This window comes from Gadus macrocephalus, chromosome 13, assembly GCF_031168955.1.
Source record: "Gadus macrocephalus chromosome 13, ASM3116895v1".
Taxonomy (NCBI): domain Eukaryota; kingdom Metazoa; phylum Chordata; class Actinopteri; order Gadiformes; family Gadidae; genus Gadus; species Gadus macrocephalus.
Window position 1 is genome coordinate 651,577 of NC_082394.1, and position 19,317 is coordinate 670,893.

Consider the following 19,317-nt stretch of genomic DNA (forward strand, 5'->3'; position numbering starts at 1 on the left):
CGGTGCGCATGCAAACTGCGCATCCAGCGTCTGGGCTCTGCAGTGTGCACCATGGCGGAGCTGGATCGGGTGGAGAAGAGCAGCCACAGCTTGGACAAAAGCATAACGCTGCCGCCTGATGAGATATTCCGCAATTTGGAGAACGCGAAGCGGTTCGCCATTGACATAGGTACGGGCCGTCCCGGGGGTCGCACTGCTCTAGAGCTTGGACCTAAACCTCCAGCTTCTTCTCAGTGTCTCACTGAATACGTTCTGTTGTGGATAAGGTGACGTGTTGTGAAGTGGGAATGGACCAGCAGAACTAGTCCATGCATGCTTCAGCTGTCAAAGTCTGGTCGGTGACTTGTGTCATGGATACGCGGGGTCTGTGTATAGTCTCATGTATCGAATCGATGTACCATTGGACCTAGGGGGTCAAGTGTGACATGGTGTAGCTACAGTAGCATTAGCAGATCCTATTCGTCATCTCATAACCTGCTAGCCATTGTTGGTTAAAGTATAGAACATCCAGTTGTTGGTCCTGCACTGCAGCACTTTGTCATGTGTTATTCAGCGTGTGTCAACAAAGTTTAATGTTTTAACAGGTGGCTCTCTAACCAAGCTCGCATATTACTCCACCGTCCAGCACAAAGTGGCCAAAGTGCGATCTTTCGACAATACTGCAAAGGTTGGGTTAATAACTGACTGTTAATGTGATTCTGCTGAGCAAGACCGTGCTATACGGTGTATGGCAGCATCAAATATAAACTCCTTATTTTCTTTAAAAGAAAAAGGGAAAAAAGATGCGTGAGATGTTGTTCCTCAATGCGCGTCTTTCATGTTCAATTAAAAGGAGGCGTCGAGCGAAAAACTGTACGAGATCTCGGTGCAGGAGGAGATCACAGCCCGTCTGCACTTCATCAAGTTTGAAAACGCCTACATTGAGACCTGCCTCGACTTTATCAAGGACCACCTGGTCAACACTGACACGAAGCTGATAAAAGCCACGGGAGGCGGGGCACACAAGTTTAAAGACCTCATCGAAAAGAAACTTGGACTAAAGTGAGTCAACTCTTATTTTACTCAATAGTATACTTTTTACATTTTTTCGACTTTTCGACTTTAAAACCCAGAAAATCCGTAAGCCATTTTGCTAGCCCCCTCTGTAAGCCCCGCCCCTGTACTTGCCCCCTCTGGAAGCCCCGCCCCTCTGCTAGCCCCCTCTGTAAGCCCCCTCTGTTAGCCCCGCCCCTCTGTTAGCCCCGCCCCTCTGCTAGCCCCCTCTGTAAGCCCCGCCCCTCTGCCAGCCCTCTCTAAGCCCCGCCCCTCTGCTAGACCCATCTGTAAGCCCCGCCCCTCTGTAAGCCCCCTCTGTTAGCCCCGCCCCTCTGCTAGCCCCCTCTGTAAGCCCCGCCCCTCTGCTAGCCCCCTCTGTAAGCCCCGCCCCTCTGTATGCCCCGCCCCTCTGTAAGCCTGCTGCTGTCCTCAGGGTGGATAAGGAGGATGAGATGACCTGCCTGATCCGGGGCTGTAACTTCGTGCTGAGGAACATCCCCCACGAGGCCTTCATCTTCACCAAGCACGCCGACTCTGAGTTCCGCTTCCAGAACACCCACCCGGACATCTTCCCCTACCTGTTGGTCAACATCGGCTCCGGGGTGTCCATCATCAAGGTGAGCCCCCCCTTCTCCCTCTGGGCCTTCGTAACGGTGGATCGTCTCTGGGGATGGAAGGAGAAGTCCTGATCCTCGCCACAGAGTGCTTATATATATATATATATATATATATATATATATCGGGTATTTAGGGCAGCGCCACCACTTCCCCTTCTCCAAGGTCCTGTAGTTGGTGGTAACGATAATGCATTTTATTTATGGGCGCCTTTCTTGACACTCAAGGTCACCTTACAAAATCAAATATCCATAGTAGCAAACAACAACAACAAAAACAACAACACAATAATAAAACAGTGTACAAGAGAAAGAAAACAGTGTGTTCATTCTAGTCCCAAGAATGCAACTGACTTAAAGGGAGTCGGCTTGGGTGAATAGACACGTTTCAGGTGAGGTTTGAAGGTGATGGAGCTGGAGTGTTGGATGTCACGAGGCAGAGAGTTCCAGAGGTGGGGGGTGAGCGACTGAATGCTCTTGACCCCATGGGAACCAGGCGAGCAGGTGGGAGGGTGAGCTGGATGGAGGAAGACGATCCGAGAGAACGGGTGGGTGTCTTGACATGGAGGAGCTCGGTGAGATACTGAGGGGCAAGATTGGTGATGGCCTTGAAAGTGAGAAGCAGGATCTTGTAAATGATGCGATATTTAATGGGGAGCAGATGGAGTTGCTGCAGGACAGGTGTTATGTGACTGATTGGGGTGGTTTCAGTAATGATACGGGCTGCAGAGTTTTGTACCAGTTGTAATTTATGTATGGACTTAGCAGGTAAACCAAAGAGGAGAGAGTTGCAGTAGTCCAGACGCGATGCGACCGGGGTGTGAACCAGAATCTCAGCACTGTTAGGGGAGAGAGATGGGCGCAGGCGAGAGATGTTACGTAGATGGAAGTAAGCTGACCGAGTGACATTATTGATATGGGACTGAAATGATAGGGGCCTATCCAGGATGACACCCGGACTCTTGACCTGGGGAGAGGGGGAAACTGATGAATTGTCAATGGAGGTGGAGAAGTTATTAATTTTAGAGAGGGTGGATTTGGTGCCAATAAGGAGGATTTCGCTGGAAAAAGTGAGTGGGTAGAGTTTTGCTGAAGTCTGTGGCAACCAAAAGCAGCAGTGCAACACATTTATTCCAACATCTTAAACTGAGGCAAGCAGCAGAGTACGGGATGTGTTATTTATTTTGCTTTTGTTAATCATTGTTTATCTTCAAATAAAATCCAAACTTAAAAAATATATAGATTTTTCACTTGTGTATATATATTTTTTAATTAAAATCGTCATCGATAATTGGGTTTGGTTTGAGGAAATCCGAGATTTTATTTTTAGGGCAAATCGCCCTACTTGATGGTCTCAACCACGGTGGTCTCTGGGGATGGAAGAAGAGTGTGACAATGGAGGAAGAGGGGAACTGTTTAAAGAATGATGCGCCTCTGCCTTTTGCAAACTAACCCAGTCGTTTGACCCCTGGCTCTGTGTGCATCAACATAATCGTTATAGTGATATCATACAGTGACATCAACATAATCGTTATAGTGATATCATACAGTGACATCAACATAATCGTTATAGTGATATCATACAGTGACATCAACATAATCGTTATAGTGATATCATACAGTGACATCAACATAATCGTTATAGTGATATCATACAGTGACATCAACATAATCGTTATAGTGATATCATACAGTGACATCAACATAATCGTTATAGTGATATCATGCAGCGCCTCTGATAACTCGGTTGACTTCCCGACCAGGTGGAGTCCGAGGACAGGTTTGAGCGTATTGGAGGGAGTTCCATCGGCGGGGGAACCTTCTGGGGCCTTGGAGCTCTGCTCACCAAGACAAAGGTGCACCTTCCTCCCCCTCGTCCTCCCCCTCCTCCTCCCCCTCCCCCTCCCCCTCCCCCTCCTCCTCCTCCTCCTCGTCCTCCCTCAGCCGGAGGGCCGAGCGCCTCTCTGCTGTTCTCTGTGTGCGCCGGACGGTGGTCACATTTTAGAAAAAGACGTTGTTTGTCTATCATGTTTTACATTTAAAATAAGATAATAATTGCCGTTGAGGGGTCGGGGTTATCGTGTAGCGTGGGGCCCGCGGGCCCCTTGAGGCGGCCCCGCGGGCCCCGTGAGGCGGGCCCGCGGGGCCCCTTGAGGCGGGCCCACGGGGCCCCTTGAGGCGGGCCCGCGGGGCCCCTTGAGGCGGGCCCACGGGGCCCCTTGAGGCGGGCCCGCGGGGCCCCTTGAGGCGGGCCCGCGGGGCCCCTTGAGGCGGCCCCGCGGGGCCCCGTGAGGCGGCCCCGCGGGGCCCCTTGAGGCGGGCCCGCGGGGCCCCTTGAGGCGGGGCCCCTTGAGGCGGGCCCTGTGTTCAGGTGAGCGTGTCTCCTCCAGAGGTTCGATGAGCTGCTGCAGCTGGCCTCCAAGGGCCAGCACACCAACCTGGACATGCTGGTGAAGGACATCTACGGCGGCTCCTACGGGTCCCTGGGGCTCACCGGAGACCTCATCGCCAGCAGCTTCGGGAAGTCGGCCACCACGGACAAAGGTGAGGACCGCCGGAGTCTGGCTCAGAGCGAACGGCCCGGGGCCCAACACTAGTCTGCTTTAGAGGTCGATTAGCCTCAGCGTCTTCCAGTTGATGTGGGACCTGTAAGAGTTGGACCGCGGGCGTCATTAAGGAGGGAGCAGGGGTCACCCAATCAAACCAGACGCTCATTCCGTAGCCTGCAGGGAGGAGGTCCCTTGTATGAAGGCACAAGCAGGTAGTGTGGCTGGCGACACGTCCATAGATCTGTGGCTATCAGCCTTCTCTGCTAACTCAGGCTGGCCAGTGTTGACACAGCTCATTGTTTCCCCGACACGCAGGATACAGTATGCTATTGTGTCGGCATGGGTCTGGGTTGACTCATTGACACAGAATAGACTAGAAACTGCTCAGGAAACGTCTGAGGAACGCCAGAGCCCGATAGACTGTCAGGAGTCCACTGCACTGGAATTGATGCTTTGCACTGAAGGTTAAATTCAAATGGGCAGTAGATACTATCAAAGTTCCCCTTTTGCATGCAATGCTTTGTAATTCAATACCTTTGTTCTGTCGTGTGCTGACCGTTGAGTTATTTTATAAATAGAACTTATGTGTTCTTATCGGGAATCTTAGGAATGACAAACGGCCATCGCTTTGACCAATAATCATTCCCTCTGTGCTCGTTCGTTTGAATATATGATTATGGTGCAGTGCTCGCCAGCAGTACGCGGTGTCACTGACGCGTTATCACATGACGGTGTATCACATGGCGCTCTGTCACATGACGCTCTCACTGACGCTGTATCACATGACACTGTATCCCATCACATGACGCTCTGTCACATGAAGCTGTATCACATGAAGCTGTATCACATGACACTGTATCACATGACACTGTATCACATGACACTGTATCACATGACACTGTATCACATGACACTGTATCACATGACACTGTATCACATGACACTATCACATGACGCTGTATCACATGACGCTGTATCACATGGCGCTGTATCAAATGACGCTGTATCACATGACGCTCTATTGCATATCACATGACGCTCTGTCACATGACGCTGTATCAAATGATGCTGTATCAAATGACGCTGTATCACATGACGCTGTATCACATGACGTGTATCACAAGACGCTCTATCGCATATCACATGGTGTGTATCACATGACGGTGTATCGCATGATGCTGTAACAAGTGAAACTGTATAACATCACATGACGGTGTATCACATGACGTGTATCACATGACGTGTATCCCATGACGCTGTATCACATGACGTTAGGTCACATGATGTGTTCCCCTATCCCGCTGCAGAGTTCTCCAAGGAGGACATCGCCAAGAGTCTGCTGCACATGATCAGCAACGACATCGGCCAGCTGGCCTGCCTGTACGCCCGGCTGCACAGCCTCACCAGGGTCTACTTCGGGGGCTTCTTCATCCGGGGCCACCCCGTCACCATGCACACCATCACCTACAGCATCAACTTCTTCACCAAGGCAAGGCCCCCCTGAGCCCTGTGGCCCCCTGAGCCCTGTGGCCCCCCCTGAGCCCTGTGGCCCCCCAGAGCCCTGTGGCCCCCCCTGAGCCCTGTGCCCCCCCCTGAGCCCTGTGGCCCCCCCTGAGCCCTGTGGCCCCCCCTGAGCCCTGGGGCCCCCCTGAGCCCTGTGGCCCCCCGAGCTCTGTGCCCCCCCCTGAGCCCTGGGGCCCCCCCTGAGCCCTGTGGCCCCCCTGAGCCCTGTGGCCCCCCCTGAGCCCTGTGCCCCCCGCGACGGACACACACACGATACACAACCTCAGAGCACAGCGTCAAAACCACAGCCCTCCACACACACACACGCTGTGTATACATCCACACATGTGCACGCACACAAACACAGAAAAAAAGTGTATTTGTGCACGCCTTGCACATCTAGACCACTGCAGATGACCGCAGCCTGAAACACAAGCTCCTCCCCTTATCTCCAACCAGATGACTACCTGCATTGTGCTGCTGCTAATGTTACGTATTTATGGGTGTTCATCTAGGGTGAAGTCCAAGCCTTGTTCCTGAGGCATGAGGGATATCTGGGAGCCATCGGGGCCTTCCTTAAAGGAGCAGAGGAAGACAGTGAGGAGAACACACCACCGTGAACACACCACCGTGAACACACCACCGTGAACACACCACCGTGAACACAGACTTAACCAATGCACACATATCAGTGTGCTTAGCCTCTTTCCTCACTTGGTTCAATAACATTTCAATAAAATGAAAGATAATGCAGACAATTCAGTACATCATTGAAATAGGATCATTATGTTTATTAATGGTGTCTTTAGGCCCAATTGGGCTCATCTGGTTGCCATGACAACATTAAGATAATAAGCCTTTACGCATAAAAATCTGCCTTTTAAGAAAAGAGATAACAGGGACAGACCAGAAGGCTGTGTCTCCTTTCCTCCGTCCATCTTTGTGGCTCATCGCTCTGTCCCTCCTCCCCGTGGTCTCGCTGCTCCCTGACGCCTGCAGACCCCAACCAGTACAGCTGGGGGGAGAACTACGCCGGGAGCTCGGGCCTTATGAGCGTGTCTCCGGACATCAACCCCATGCAGCGCGCACGCAGCGGAACGGTGAGTCCACCATGGACCCGTCAGCTCTGAGCTCTGGCTTTAATGACATCCTTATTGTTGTCCTCAGTGATTTGCTATTGGTCCTCCTCGCCTCAGCCGCCCAGATCCTCTTCCTGTCGTTGTCTTTGCGGGATAGCGGGTGGAAATGTCATCGCCTGCTCCTCTTTTGTGTCTCCAGGCTTCGGAACCACCAGTGTTTGACGTCTCATTTATTTTCCTCATTTCCTTTCCACATGTTTTCCTTCTTTACCGTTTAACATTCCCATGCAGTTCCCAGTAAGTACTTCCTGGCGCTATACGTGTGTGTGTGTGTTTTTGTGTGTCTTTATAGTTTGGAGTTAATGTCCGCCTGCTCCTTTGTGATGACATCCAGTCATCTCAGGCCCCCAGATTAGTTTAACACCTGCTTGTGAACTTATAATTTTCTTCTTGCTTTGATTGATTTCCTTCGCTGCTAACATTTGGTCGCAATCGCCGCCTTTTTCGTATTTTTCTGTCTCGTAGTTTCTAACTGAAAGTTATTCTAGCTGGATTTGAACCTTGTTTTACTGTTTGATTTGTAGTATAAGGGGGTTTTATGAAGACTAGTCGGCCATGTTTGCTTTAACCTTTACACGTGTCTGAACGATAGAGCTGCTCCACTCCAGGGAGTTATCGGGAACATGATTAGCTTCATCTCTGCGTCCCCATGACTGCTGGGTAGGGGTGCGCTCTGCTGTACGGACGCTGGAAACAAGAACCACAACCCGAAGGTTCCCCTCTCAGCTGAGCTGTGTCCATGAGGGAAACAGTCCCATCATTCACACCCTTGGTCAGGGGATAACACGATTATTTAGTTATAGTGAAAAACTGCTTTAACTTAACGAAGTCTGATGATTGCAATCCCCAGATGTAAAATATAAATCTTGTTTTTAGTGTTCAAATCATTGGATTGCTTGCTGGGAGGAAGAAGAGTGTTGTCCTCTTCTGTAGATGAAGCTTACCTCAAGACAACACATCAGTTCAAACTCACGAATACCGAGCCCAACCGGTCTCCAGACGTTGTTTAATCATGACCCCCCAAACCGTCTCGTACTCATTAAGCGTCCATAGTGTATATCATATATATATATATATATATATATATATATATATATATATACGGTATATATATATATATATATATACACTGTATGTAGACATATGTATATCATAGTGGAGCCGCCTGGCTCATCCCGGTACCAGTTAGGTATCAGGGGGTCAGGTCTGCAGGCCTACTGGTTCAACAATGTGAGTGTCACTGATGTACTGAGTGATCTGTGTGTTATAGCCTTGTGTCATTTACATTTGAAGTGTAGTGTAAAGTCTGTGTCTGTGTGCGTGTGTGTGTGTGCGTGTGTTTCTCTGTGAGTGTGTGTGTGTGTGTGTGTGTGTGTGTGTGTGTGTGTGTGTGTGTGTGTGTGTGTGTGTGTGTGTGTGTGTGTGTGTGTAGTTTGACATGCTGGAGATGGACCGTCTGGAGAGGAAGCTGGTGAACCTGCCGCTGCTGGAGGACCCCTCCTCCTACGTCCCCGACACGGTGGACCTGACCGAGGACCCGCTGGCCCGCGAGTACTGGCTCTTCTGCTTCGAGGACGCCCTGGACGGGGTACGGCCTACATCACATGATCGTCAGTGTCTGTGGTCTCATTATCACCCTGACTCTGTGACGGAGCCCCCAGAGTGGTGAGCCACTGGGGCCCTGCTGCCCCCCCCCCCCCCCCGTGGTTCTCTCCCTGCGCCCCCCCCCCCCCCCCCCGTGGTTCTCTCCCTGCTGCCCCCCCCCCCGTGGTTCTCTCCCTGCGGCCCCCCTGACTCCCCCTCTGGTCCCCCTCCAGGTGGTGAAGCGCGCGGTGGCCAGTCAGCCCGACCTCCCGGAGGCCGTGGAGCGCGCCGAGAAGTTCCGGCAGAAGTACCGCCACAAGCTGCAGACGCTGCGGCAGCAGCCCTTGTAAGGTCGCCCCTCTCTAACCCTAACCTCCTCCCTGTGGCTCTGCATATCGCCCCCCGGCCCCCCGGAGAGACGCAGAGAACCCCTTGGCTGTATTAATCTGTGTTAGACACTTCTCTGTAGAGGACTAATGTAGATGCTTCCGTGTGTATCTTGGATTAGCGGGCGGGCCGGGACGCCTTTAACTCCCTCGGGTTCAATCCCAGGATCTGCAACACGACCTCAGAGGGTTGAGAAGCGACCTTTGCTGACGAGTCCCAGGGCTCTAAACGGAGGCGTTTATGATCTGGTCGGAGCCTCCCTGGCTCAGGTTAGCGCTGTATCAGTAGAGCAAAGCCATTCGCTAATCGAAGGAATGTGGCCCACATGACTCGGACTGCAGAGGTCTGGGGAACGGCCAGGCTGTATCTCAGCTGGATCTCAGGCTCATTCATTAACGGCAACATCCACTAACCCGTCGCGGTGAGATCGACGCCGATGCAGTCTGGACGTTGTATAGTTTTACAGGGCTTCATTAGGTTTTATAGAACAGCGCTGTGTGCGATGCCCGTTAACGCGTCCAGATCGATACCACGGCGTCCCTCCAGCGCCCTGCAGTGACCCGAGCCGTCACCCTCCTGTCTGCCTGTTGTTTGTGTGTTTCTCTGTGGCTAACCTAGCTTCTCTCCTCACGCAGTGCGTACGGATCCCTCACAGTCAGGAGCCTGTTAGACACCAGAGAACACTGTTTAAACGAGTTCAACTTCCCTGACCCCTACTCTAAGGTCTGAGTGATTCTATTTCAACCTTCTTCTGTTCTGTTTGGTAGTGCTCCCTCTCTTCTTTCTGTCCTTTTTCTCTTTTAGTCGTTTTTCTGCATTTTCGTTGTGGTTTTACTAAAGCTGGTGCTTGAGGTGGGGAACAGGATGGGGGGGGACATTAATGGGCCTAAGAAATGTCCATGTTTAGCCTGACGGACGCGTTGGGTGAAGCAGAAACACATTTTATGAGGATTACATTTTTGGGGGGGTAAATCCAATCTATATTTCAGGAATAACTCCACACTAGACAGTTCACTTTATGTCATGTTAAGTTTTAAAAACTGTGATGAAGCACTGAGCTGCCTAGAGTATGAACGGCCGTGGGCCTAGTGCTAGTGGTTGTTGCGTTGGCCCCGGCCCGGTGGTACCGAGCCCCTCTAACCCCCCCCCCCCCCCCCCGGCCCCCAGATCAAGCAGAGGGAGAACGACGGCGCTCTGCGCTGCTACCAGAAGGCCGTGGCCGCACTGGACGCCCTCGGCTGGGAGGAGAAGCAGTTCGCTCTGGTCCGCGGGGTCCTGGCGGGGAACGTCTTCGACTGGGGGGCCAAGGCCGTGTCCGAGTGAGTCTGGACCCATCATCTATGATCAGGATATAGCTGGTTATATTGCGTCGACAACACTCCCATACGGTCGTATCTGCTGAACAACTTTTGATATATTTATGTGCAAGATGAAAAGCATGGTCGCAAAATATCATAGTTTTGTTTCTGTCTGTATTTAGTATGTGTGTGTCTGTATTTAGTATGTGTGTGTCTGTATCTAGTATGTGTGTGTCTGTGTGTGTCTGTATTTAGTATGTGTGTGTCTGTATTTAGTATGCGTGTGTCTGTATCTAGTATGTGTGTGTCTGTGTGTGTCTGTATCTAGTATGTGTGTGTCTGTGTGTGTCTGTATTTAGTATGTGTGTGTCTGTATTTAGTTTGTGTATCTGTATGTGTGTATCTGTATTTAGTATGTGTGTGTCTGTATTTAGTATGTGTGTGTCTGTATCTAGTATATGTGTGTCTGTATCTAGTATGTGTGTGTCTGTGTGTGTCTGTATTTAGTATGTGTGTGTCTGTATCTAGTATGTGTGTGTCTGTGTGTGTCTGTATCTAGTATGTGTGTGTCTGTGTGTGTCTGTATCTAGTATATGTGTGTCTGTATTTAGTATGTGTGTGTCTGTATTTAGTATGTGTATCTGCGTTGTTTCAGTGTCCTGGAGACGGACCGAGACTTCGGCTTCGAGGAGGCCAAACAGAAGCTGGAAGGTAGGAAACCCCCGCTACTAAAAACGCAAAACCAAAATATGAGTTTTTCCCGTCCACATCACCGCTGCTGCTGTTGTTTGTTCCAGAGCGCCCGTGGTTGGTGGACTCCTACAACCAGTGGCTGCAGAGACTGAAGGTCAGCCTGACCCCTCAGGAGAGAGAACGCTTCTTTGTAACGCGCCTGCCCCTTATTCCAACGCCTCCAGACGATCTAGAGCAGAACCAGAGGGCCTCAGGCTCTCCCTCCTCACCTACGTCCTTCTTAACGTCCCCCCCACGCCTCAGCCCTCGCTATCTAACCCCAACGCTGAGGGATCAATGCACTCATCCCCCTCCATCCACATCACCACACCCCAACCACCTGTTCTCAGTCTGACCGCCTGTTTGGTACAGGCTGCCGGGGCCCTCCCCTCCAGCTGGGGCTAAAGGGCCCCTGTTTCAGCCCCGCCGTGGATGAAACGTCAAGGGCGTCTAACACACCTGACAGACCGATCCAGCTGCCAGGCAACTCCCTATTGGCCCGTTCCAGCTGGTAGGCGGGGCTACCCATCATACATCTGGCTAGCTGAGGGGCCCCTCACTAGTGTCCCTCCCGTCTCTCAGGGGCCCCTCACTAGTGTCCCTCCTGTCTCTCAGGGGCCCCTCACTAGTGTCCCTCCCTCAGGGGCCCTCACTAGTGTCCCTCCCGTCTCTCAGGGGCCCCTCACTAGTGTCCCTCCCGTCTCTCAGGGGCCCCTCACTAGTGTCCCTTCCTCAGGGGCCCTCACTAGTGTCCCTCCCGTCTCTCAGGGGCCCCTCACTAGTGTCCCTCCCTCAGGGGCCCTCACTAGTGTCCCTCCCATCTCTCAGGGGCCCCTCCCTAGTGTCCCTCCCGTCTCTCAGGGGCCCCTCCCTAGTGTCCCTCCCGTCTCTCAGGGGCCCCTCCCTAGTGTCCCTCCCGTCTCTCAGGGGCCCCTCCCTATCGTTTCCTGCTCCTCACTGTGTCCCCCTCCCCCCTCTAGGGGCCTCCTCACAAGTGTGCGGTGTTCTTCGTGGACAACAGCGGGATGGACATCATCCTGGGGGTCATGCCCTTCGTCCGAGAGCTGCTCCTTCGGGGCACGGAGGTGGGAGACACAGCTCACTGTTCACCGTTAGGTCAATGAACGAATGAATGAATGAGCAAACGAATGAATGAATGAATGAGCAAACGAATGAATGAATGAATGAATGAGTGAGTGAGTGAGTGCATGAATGCGTGAATGCATGAATGCATGAATGCGTGAATGCATGAATGCATGAATGCATGAATGCATGCAGGCCAGTGTCAATGAGACAAACTCACTGCAAGGCGCTTTGAATCAGGGTTACTCCTCGGCCAATCAGGTATGTGTATCCTGGATTTGTAGCTGAAGCAGAGACGCACTCTGGCCACTCTGAGCAGTGAGTGGTTTGCGGGGGAGGGCTTTGGCCGCATGCAGAGCCCTGAACGGTAGGCGTGCAGACAGACCTCTACCAAGATGGAGCAGCACGCAACAATAATGAATCTGATTGATGCAATTAAAAAGATAATATTACACCGGCCAGGCCGGTTTACGTCTCGTGATGAAGAGGCTAACTTATCGTTTTAGCTTAATGATTTCTTTGGGGACATTAACTATATGAGAGAAATTTGAGACGTAACGTATTATAATCTAACTTGCGTGTGTTTGCTCATGTGTGCGTGTGTTTACTTATGTGAGTGTGTTTGCTCGTGTCTGTGTGTGCTGGTGTGTGCGTGCGTTTGCTCATGTGTGTGTGCGCTGTTGTGTGTGTCCTTGTGTGTGCTGGTGTGTGTTTGTGTGCTGGTGTGTGCGTGCGTTTGCTCATGTGTGTGTGTGTGTCCGTGTGTGTGTCCGTGCGTGTGCTGGTGTGTGCGTGCGCTCTCCTCTCAGGTGGTGCTGGCCAGTAACTCCAGCCCCGCCCTCAACGATGTGACCAATGGGGAGCTGCAGATCCTGACGGAGACGATCGCGGCCATGGACCCCATCATCCAGTGAGTACTGGAGCGCTACGACGCCTTGTTCAGTCCTAGCCCGGCCCGTGTCCGATAGAGAGTAACCCAGCCCGACCCGAGCCCCACACAGTTAGTCTATTTATTGTTTCAACACAAAAGCAACGCCAACTCCAACGCCTTAACGCGCAGATGGGCTCAGGGTGGGTTTCCATACTCTAGTGAGTATCAGACGGGACCAACGGGAACCAGTGAAACCAGGACTCAGTGAGTCAGAGCTCTGGTACCAGGACCAGTGGAACCAGGACTCAGTGAGTCAGAGCTCTGGTACCAGGACCAGTGGAACCAGGACTCACTGAGTCAGAGCTCTGGTAACAGGACCAGTGGAACCAGGACTCACTGAGTCAGAGCTCTGGTACCAGGACCAGTGGAACCAGGACTCACTGAGTCAGAGCTCTGGTACCAGGACCAGTGGAACCAGGACTCACTGAGTCAGAGCTCTGGTAACAGGACCTGTGGAACCAGGACTCACTGAGTCAGAGCTCTGGTACCAGGACCAGTGGAACCAGGACTCACTGAGTCAGAGCTCTGGTACCAGGACCAGTGGAACCAGGACTCACTGAGTCAGAGCTCTGGTAACAGGACCAGTGGAACCAGGACTCACTGAGTCAGAGCTCTGGTAACAGGACCAGTGGAACCAGGACTCACTGAGTCAGAGCTCTGGTACCAGGACCAGTGGAACCAGGACTCACTGAGTCAGAACTCTGGTAACAGGACTGTCTCCACAGTATCCAGAGAGACGGTGAGGGTAGCCCTGCTATCAGTCGATGGTGAAGCGAAGGATGCCTCCTGCTCCAACCTCTGTTAGTTTGGTACTGGACTTAGATTAAGCCAGTACTTTATTAAGTATATCCCATTTGGGATATTTTAGAGCCAAAAATAAGGGACAGAAGTTTAGTAGTTTAGACAGTAGAATTATAAAAAGGATAAAGATTGAAAGCCATAACACGACCAAATCGAGGTCACAGTTTTCCTCCAGCGCACTCGTGTTGGTCCACTCGGTCCCCATGGCAGCAGTGTTCCAGGTCTCAGTGTTCCTGGTCTCAGTGTTCCTGGTCTCAGTGTTCCTGGTCTCAGTGTTCCAGGTCTCAGTGTTCCAGGTCTCAGTGTTCCTGGTCTCAGTGTTCCTGGTCTCAGTGTTCCTGGTCTCGGTGTTCCAGGTCTTGTTGTTCCAGGTCTCAGTGTTCCAGGTCTCAGTGTTCCAGGTCTCAGTGTTCCAGGTCTCAGTGTTCCAGGTCTCAGTGTTCCAGGTCTCAGTGTTCCTGGTCTCAGCGTTCCAGGTCTCGTTGTTCCAGGTCTCGTTGTTCCAGGTCTCAGTGTTCCTGGTCTCAGTGTTCCTGGTCTCAGTGTTCCAGGTCCCTGTGTTCCAGGTCTCAGTGTTCCAGGTCTCAGTGTTCCTGGTCTCAGTGTTCCAGGTCTCAGTGTTCCAGGTCTCAGTGTTGCAGGTCCCTGTCTTCCAGGTCTCAGTGTTCCTGGTCTCAGTGTTCCTGGTCTCAGTGTTCCTGGTCTCAGTGTTCCAGGTCTCGTTGTTCCAGGTCTCGTTGTTCCAGGTCTCGTTGTTCCAGGTCTCGTTGTTCCTGGTCTCAGTGTTCCTGGTCTCAGTGTTCCTGGTCTCAGTGTTCCTGGTCTCAGTGTTCCTGGTCTCAGTGTTCCAGGTCCCTGTGTTCCAGGTCTCAGTGTTCCTGGTCTCAGTGTTCCAGGTCTCAGTGTTGCAGGTCCCTGTCTTCCAGGTCTCAGTGTTCCTGGTCTCAGTGTTCCAGGTCTCGTTGTTCCAGGTCTCGTTGTTCCAGGTCTCGTTGTTCCAGGTCTCGTTGTTCCAGGTCTCGTTGTTCCAGGTCTCAGTGTTCCTGGTCTCAGTGTTCCTGGTCTCAGTGTTCCAGGTCTCAGTGTTCCTGGTCTCAGTGTTCCAGTTCTCAGTGTTCCAGGTGTCCAGGCTCCTGGTCCCAGTGTTCCAGGTGTTCCAGGCGTCCTGGTCCAGGGTGTTTCTGACTGTGGTTGTGTTGCAGGGCTGGGCTGAAGGAGGACCGGCTGGTTCTGGTCCAGACTGGATCCAGCTCCCCCTGCCTGGACCTCGGGTATGATTGGTCCAATGCCTTCTTAAAGAAACAGCGCGTGGTTTTCTGCTGCCTTGTTCTCTTAGTATAGATAAGTGGGGAGACATTTATCAGTAAGGAGTTATGTGGTGGTAGCAAAAGCTAATCATACATTTGATGACAGATAACAAACGGATAACAAACAGTATTTATGGATAGTACATTGAGTCATGTTTAGCTGTTGGCAGTATTGACTGCTGGAACAACAGACATATTTTAGGGGACCTCTCCTGTCTGGGTTGTTAAAGTAGTATTCCTGAATCTGCTGGCTTCATTCAAACATCCTCTGCCAACATAATGAGTCAGGAGGACTTAGTTTTGATGATTCTGCCGTGGAGCATTCAGTGCGAGCGCAGTCTCAATGATTCCACTGGGGCTTAGAGATCAGACATAAGGTTGATTACTTGTTCATCACAAACAGTTGACATTCATTGCTCCCAAAATTCATAGGAGCTAAAGCTACGATTTTCGGTGAGGCTGTGTTCAAGCAAAACGATCTTCGGAAAATCATTCACTTCTCAAAATAAATAATTTTGAGAAATGATATTTGTAACCAAGGTTTTGGTGAAGCCAGGAGAGATGGTGACGATGTTCAGATAAGCTTTGTGGAGGACTATATCAGTTTAATTCAGTCCACGCGCCCACAAACGTATTACAATACACAGAGCACATCTCGTTCTGCTTGGGGGCACATTAAGTGGGCTGGTAGTTTGAAAACTGTCTTGTTCATCTGCTTAGTCAGCCGTGAAATAGATTTTGTTTTTGCTGTTCTGGGCAAACTGGGCTAAAAACGTGTATTAGGTGTCCCAATATATGACTGGGATGATGGATTAGAAGATGTCTGCTGTGGACAGGGGTTTTATGTTGTTCATCGGTATAATCTGTGTTACTTTACAGCCTGAAAATGAGGGAGAACTCCCAAGTTGTTCTTCAGACAAACGGTTAAAAGTGTAATAGTTGCATATATTGATCCAGGGCTAATTGGCCTAGACTAGTTAATCAATTAGGAAAAGGAAATGAGGGCCTGGGTGCCGGTTTGAGGAACGGGGCTGTTATCTGAACACTCATTTCATTCTATTGCAACTGGTGGGTCATAGTGGAACAAAGCCCCGGTCGGATCACTGCGGCCGCCTCCAGTCCTCATATCCAGGACACCGGGTCCAATCAGTGGTCCCGCACAGCGGGGCGTGAACACAGATGGCTAAGGCTGCGTTCCAATAAGGAAAAAACCCACCCTCCTAGTCTTACCCACGCAACTTATTGAAATGTTGCTCTGCACTCAGCTCAAAAATAGTGGATGATTTACATCTCGACAGACTATTGTAACAATTAGCCTCATTCTTGACAAACCGGCCATCTGCTTTCAAAGGAAGGCCAAGCGCGCTCCACTTGTAGGATGGATGAGTCCCTCTCAGAGTTAAACACATGCTGTTGCAGGCATTGGCTCTTATTAAAATACAATAAGTAAACTAAAATAGAAAAGGATAAGATGCAGAAAAGTACGGCATGACCATCGTCCCTAAAGGGTGTGGGTGAAAGAGAGCAGTAGAGAGAGAAAGAGAGTGGGAGGGAGGGAGGGGGGGGGGGAGTGAGAGTGGTCGAGGGAGAGAGAGAGAGAGAGAGAGAGGGAGGGAGGGAGGAGGAGGAGGAGGAGGAGAGAGACAGAGCGAGTGGTAGAGGGAGGGAGGGAGAGAGAGAAAGAGAGTGGGAGGGAGGGAGGGGGGGGGGGGGGGAGTGAGAGTGGTCGAGGGAGAGAGAGGGAGGGAGGGAGGGAGGAGGAGAGAGAGAGAGAGCGAGTGGTAGAGGGAGGGAGGGAGAGAGAGAGAGAAAGAGAGTGGGAGGGAGGGATGGAGGGGGAGAGAGAGAGAGAGAGAGAGCGAGTGGTAGAGGGAGGGAGGGAGGGAGGGAGGGGGAGAGAGAGAGAGCGAGTGGTAGAGGGAGGGAGGGAGGGAGGGGGAGAAAGAGAGTGGGAGGGAGGGAGGGGGGGGGGGAGTGAGAGTGGTCGAGGGAGAGAGAGAGAGGGAGGGAGGGAGGAGGAGAGAGAGAGAGCGAGTGGTAGAGGGAGGGAGGAGGAGAGAGAGAGAGCGAGTGGTAGAGGGAGGGAGGGAGAGAAAGAGAGTGGGAGGGAGGGAGGGAGGGATGGAGGGGGAGAGAGAGAGAGAGAGAGCGAGTGGTAGAGGGAGGGAGGGGGAGAGAGAGAGAGCGAGTGGTAGAGGGAGGGAGGGAGGGGGAGAGCGAGGGATGGAGGGGGAGAGAGAGAGAGCGAGTGGTAGAGGGAGGGAGGGAGGGGGAGAGCGAGGGATGGAGGGGGAGAGAGAGAGAGCGAGTGGTTGTGGTAGAGAGTGAGTAATAAGTGTGTGTGTCCCAGCGTCAGTAGGGTGCGTCCCTCTGCCTGTGGAGGGACCTGACCCCCCCCCGGCCCTGACCCCCCCCCCCCCCCCCCCCCGGCCCAGCTGGGGGGGGGGTCAGGTCCCTCTGCCTGTCGAGGGACCTGACCCCTCGACAGGCGGGGGGGGTCAGCTCGGCGCTGATGCATGCTGGGAGCAGGTCGTTGAGCCGTGTGTCCGTCCGTCCGTCCCCAGGCGGCTGGACAAGGAGCTGACCATCGTGGTGCGGGAGCGGGAGGCGGACCTGGTGGTGATCGAGGGGATGGGCCGCGCCGTCCACACCAACTACTTCGCCCGGCTCAGCTGCGAGAGCCTCAAGATGGCGGTCATCAAGAACACCTGGCTGGCAGAGCGGCTCGGCGGGAAGCTGTTCAGTGTGGTGTTCAAGTACGAGCTGCCGACCCCGCCCCCCCCCGCCGCCCCCCCCATGAAGGAGGAGGAGGAGGAGGAGAAGGCCGTGTTCAGCCCCTAGGGGGCGCCCCACCCCACTCAGACGGGAATGTCCAGAGCGGTTACCTGTGGTGGTTGTCGTGTCGACGAAGATGAAGATGTCACTTGGTGGATGGATGAGTGATTGTTATGGTGATTGTAGTGAGATTACGAAGGCAGAGTTATCAAGGGGGGGGGGGGGGGGGGGTAGCAGAGAGAATGTTTTTTGGTAGCAATGACAGGATAATGATTTTCAACTTCCTCATTTAGGAAAGCATAATTCCTCCCTATAATGTAATCCTAAAGGTATCAGAGTAGGACTATCTGCTGCCTAAACACAGTATGAGACACCAATGACCAGGATCTGCAATCGATCCCAGATCGCTGTTCCGCATCATCCCATCTATCGCTAGCCTCCCGTCTTTGACGGCTTGTATTGGAATCCGGTTCCTGAAGCAAATATATCCGTGAACAAGAATATCATAAGGGACTTGTTTATATACTCGGCAAATTGTAATCAACAATAAGATGTTTATTTAGTGTACGTGTCACAAAACAAGAAGAAAAATGAGCACAAAATACCCCAGTGATCAGTACTCCCACTTGTGCAATGGTGTGTTATGGCGAGACGTTACCATAACACGTCACCATTAAAGCACTTCCAGCAGGGATGGGGTAAGCGGGGGGGGGGGGGGGGGGTGCGCGTGTTTTTGTTTACATGTACCCATAAAAAGTAATTACACCCTGTTGTGGTGAATTAACTGCAAAAAATATGTGCGTCTAATGTGCCTCTGTGCCTTCGTGCCCGTCGCGTCGCTCGCTTCTATCGTTCTGTTTTCCCAGGGGTTGGACATGGCCCATACGTCCTTTTAGTGTGAGGTGTTTTCTTTTTCTTTTTTACAATACAAGGATGAATGAATTTGGACGAGTGAATAATTTTGAAGACACAGAACAGGTTGTGAGTTAATGTTGCTTCAGGGACTTGGTGAAAACGCACTTTATCGCCATCATTTAGTGTTTAGCGGCGAACCACAAGAGGGCAGTGTTTCACTGTGAACTTTAGGATTCCTCTGAAACTTTGCCACTGCTCGGAATTTAACACGGAGTTGCCAGCTTTGTGTTTACATGTAGCCTATCAGGTGTTGGTTTTGATGCAGTGTTCCTCGCTTGCCCATTTTTCTGGAATGAAACAAGGTTACATTGAGCAAATTTAGCCAGTGGATTAGATACCACGACAAAGTATTATAAGGAAATATTTGACAGAGTGGTTTGGGAGAATAAACTTAAGGAAACAAAGTCCACCCATGCAGTAGGCCTATGTGGCCAAAACACTGTGAAGGCATTTGGTTTAAGTGATTGGTAATATCTCGACTGGTTTGAACGCCGATTGGAGGGCCTCTTGTCACGCAGACGCACCTTGTGTTGTTTGTAGCCTACATAGAATGAACAAGCGTATGTGTATTTCATTAATTTGTAAACACGTTCAAAACACAAGTTTGTGTACCGTATTATCCTCTGACAATCAACCTTCATTAAATGTTCCAAACTATATTTTA

The 19,317-nt window shown here is 51.7% G+C and overlaps 2 protein-coding genes across 2 annotated transcripts; both read left to right on the forward strand.

The window, feature by feature from the left end:
- The first annotated feature begins 10 nt into the window (after nt 1–10).
- On the forward strand, nt 11–19,317 carry pank4 (pantothenate kinase 4 (inactive)). Its single transcript, XM_060069127.1, has 19 exons — nt 11–169; nt 585–667; nt 833–1,041; nt 1,469–1,652; nt 3,413–3,505; nt 4,040–4,193; nt 5,506–5,687; nt 6,217–6,298; nt 6,701–6,801; nt 8,273–8,428; nt 8,658–8,770; nt 9,447–9,534; nt 9,979–10,130; nt 10,765–10,820; nt 10,907–10,956; nt 11,822–11,926; nt 12,734–12,834; nt 14,859–14,927; nt 17,528–19,317. The coding sequence occupies exons 1-19, from the start codon at nt 52–54 to the stop codon at nt 17,802–17,804; spliced, it is 2,373 nt and encodes a 790-aa protein (XP_059925110.1). The 5' UTR covers nt 11–51; the 3' UTR covers nt 17,805–19,317.
- On the forward strand, nt 12,841–14,879 carry LOC132470475 (uncharacterized). The gene is made up of 2 exons (XM_060069128.1): nt 12,841–14,732; nt 14,800–14,879. The coding sequence occupies exons 1-2, from the start codon at nt 13,860–13,862 to the stop codon at nt 14,839–14,841; spliced, it is 915 nt and encodes a 304-aa protein (XP_059925111.1). The 5' UTR covers nt 12,841–13,859; the 3' UTR covers nt 14,842–14,879.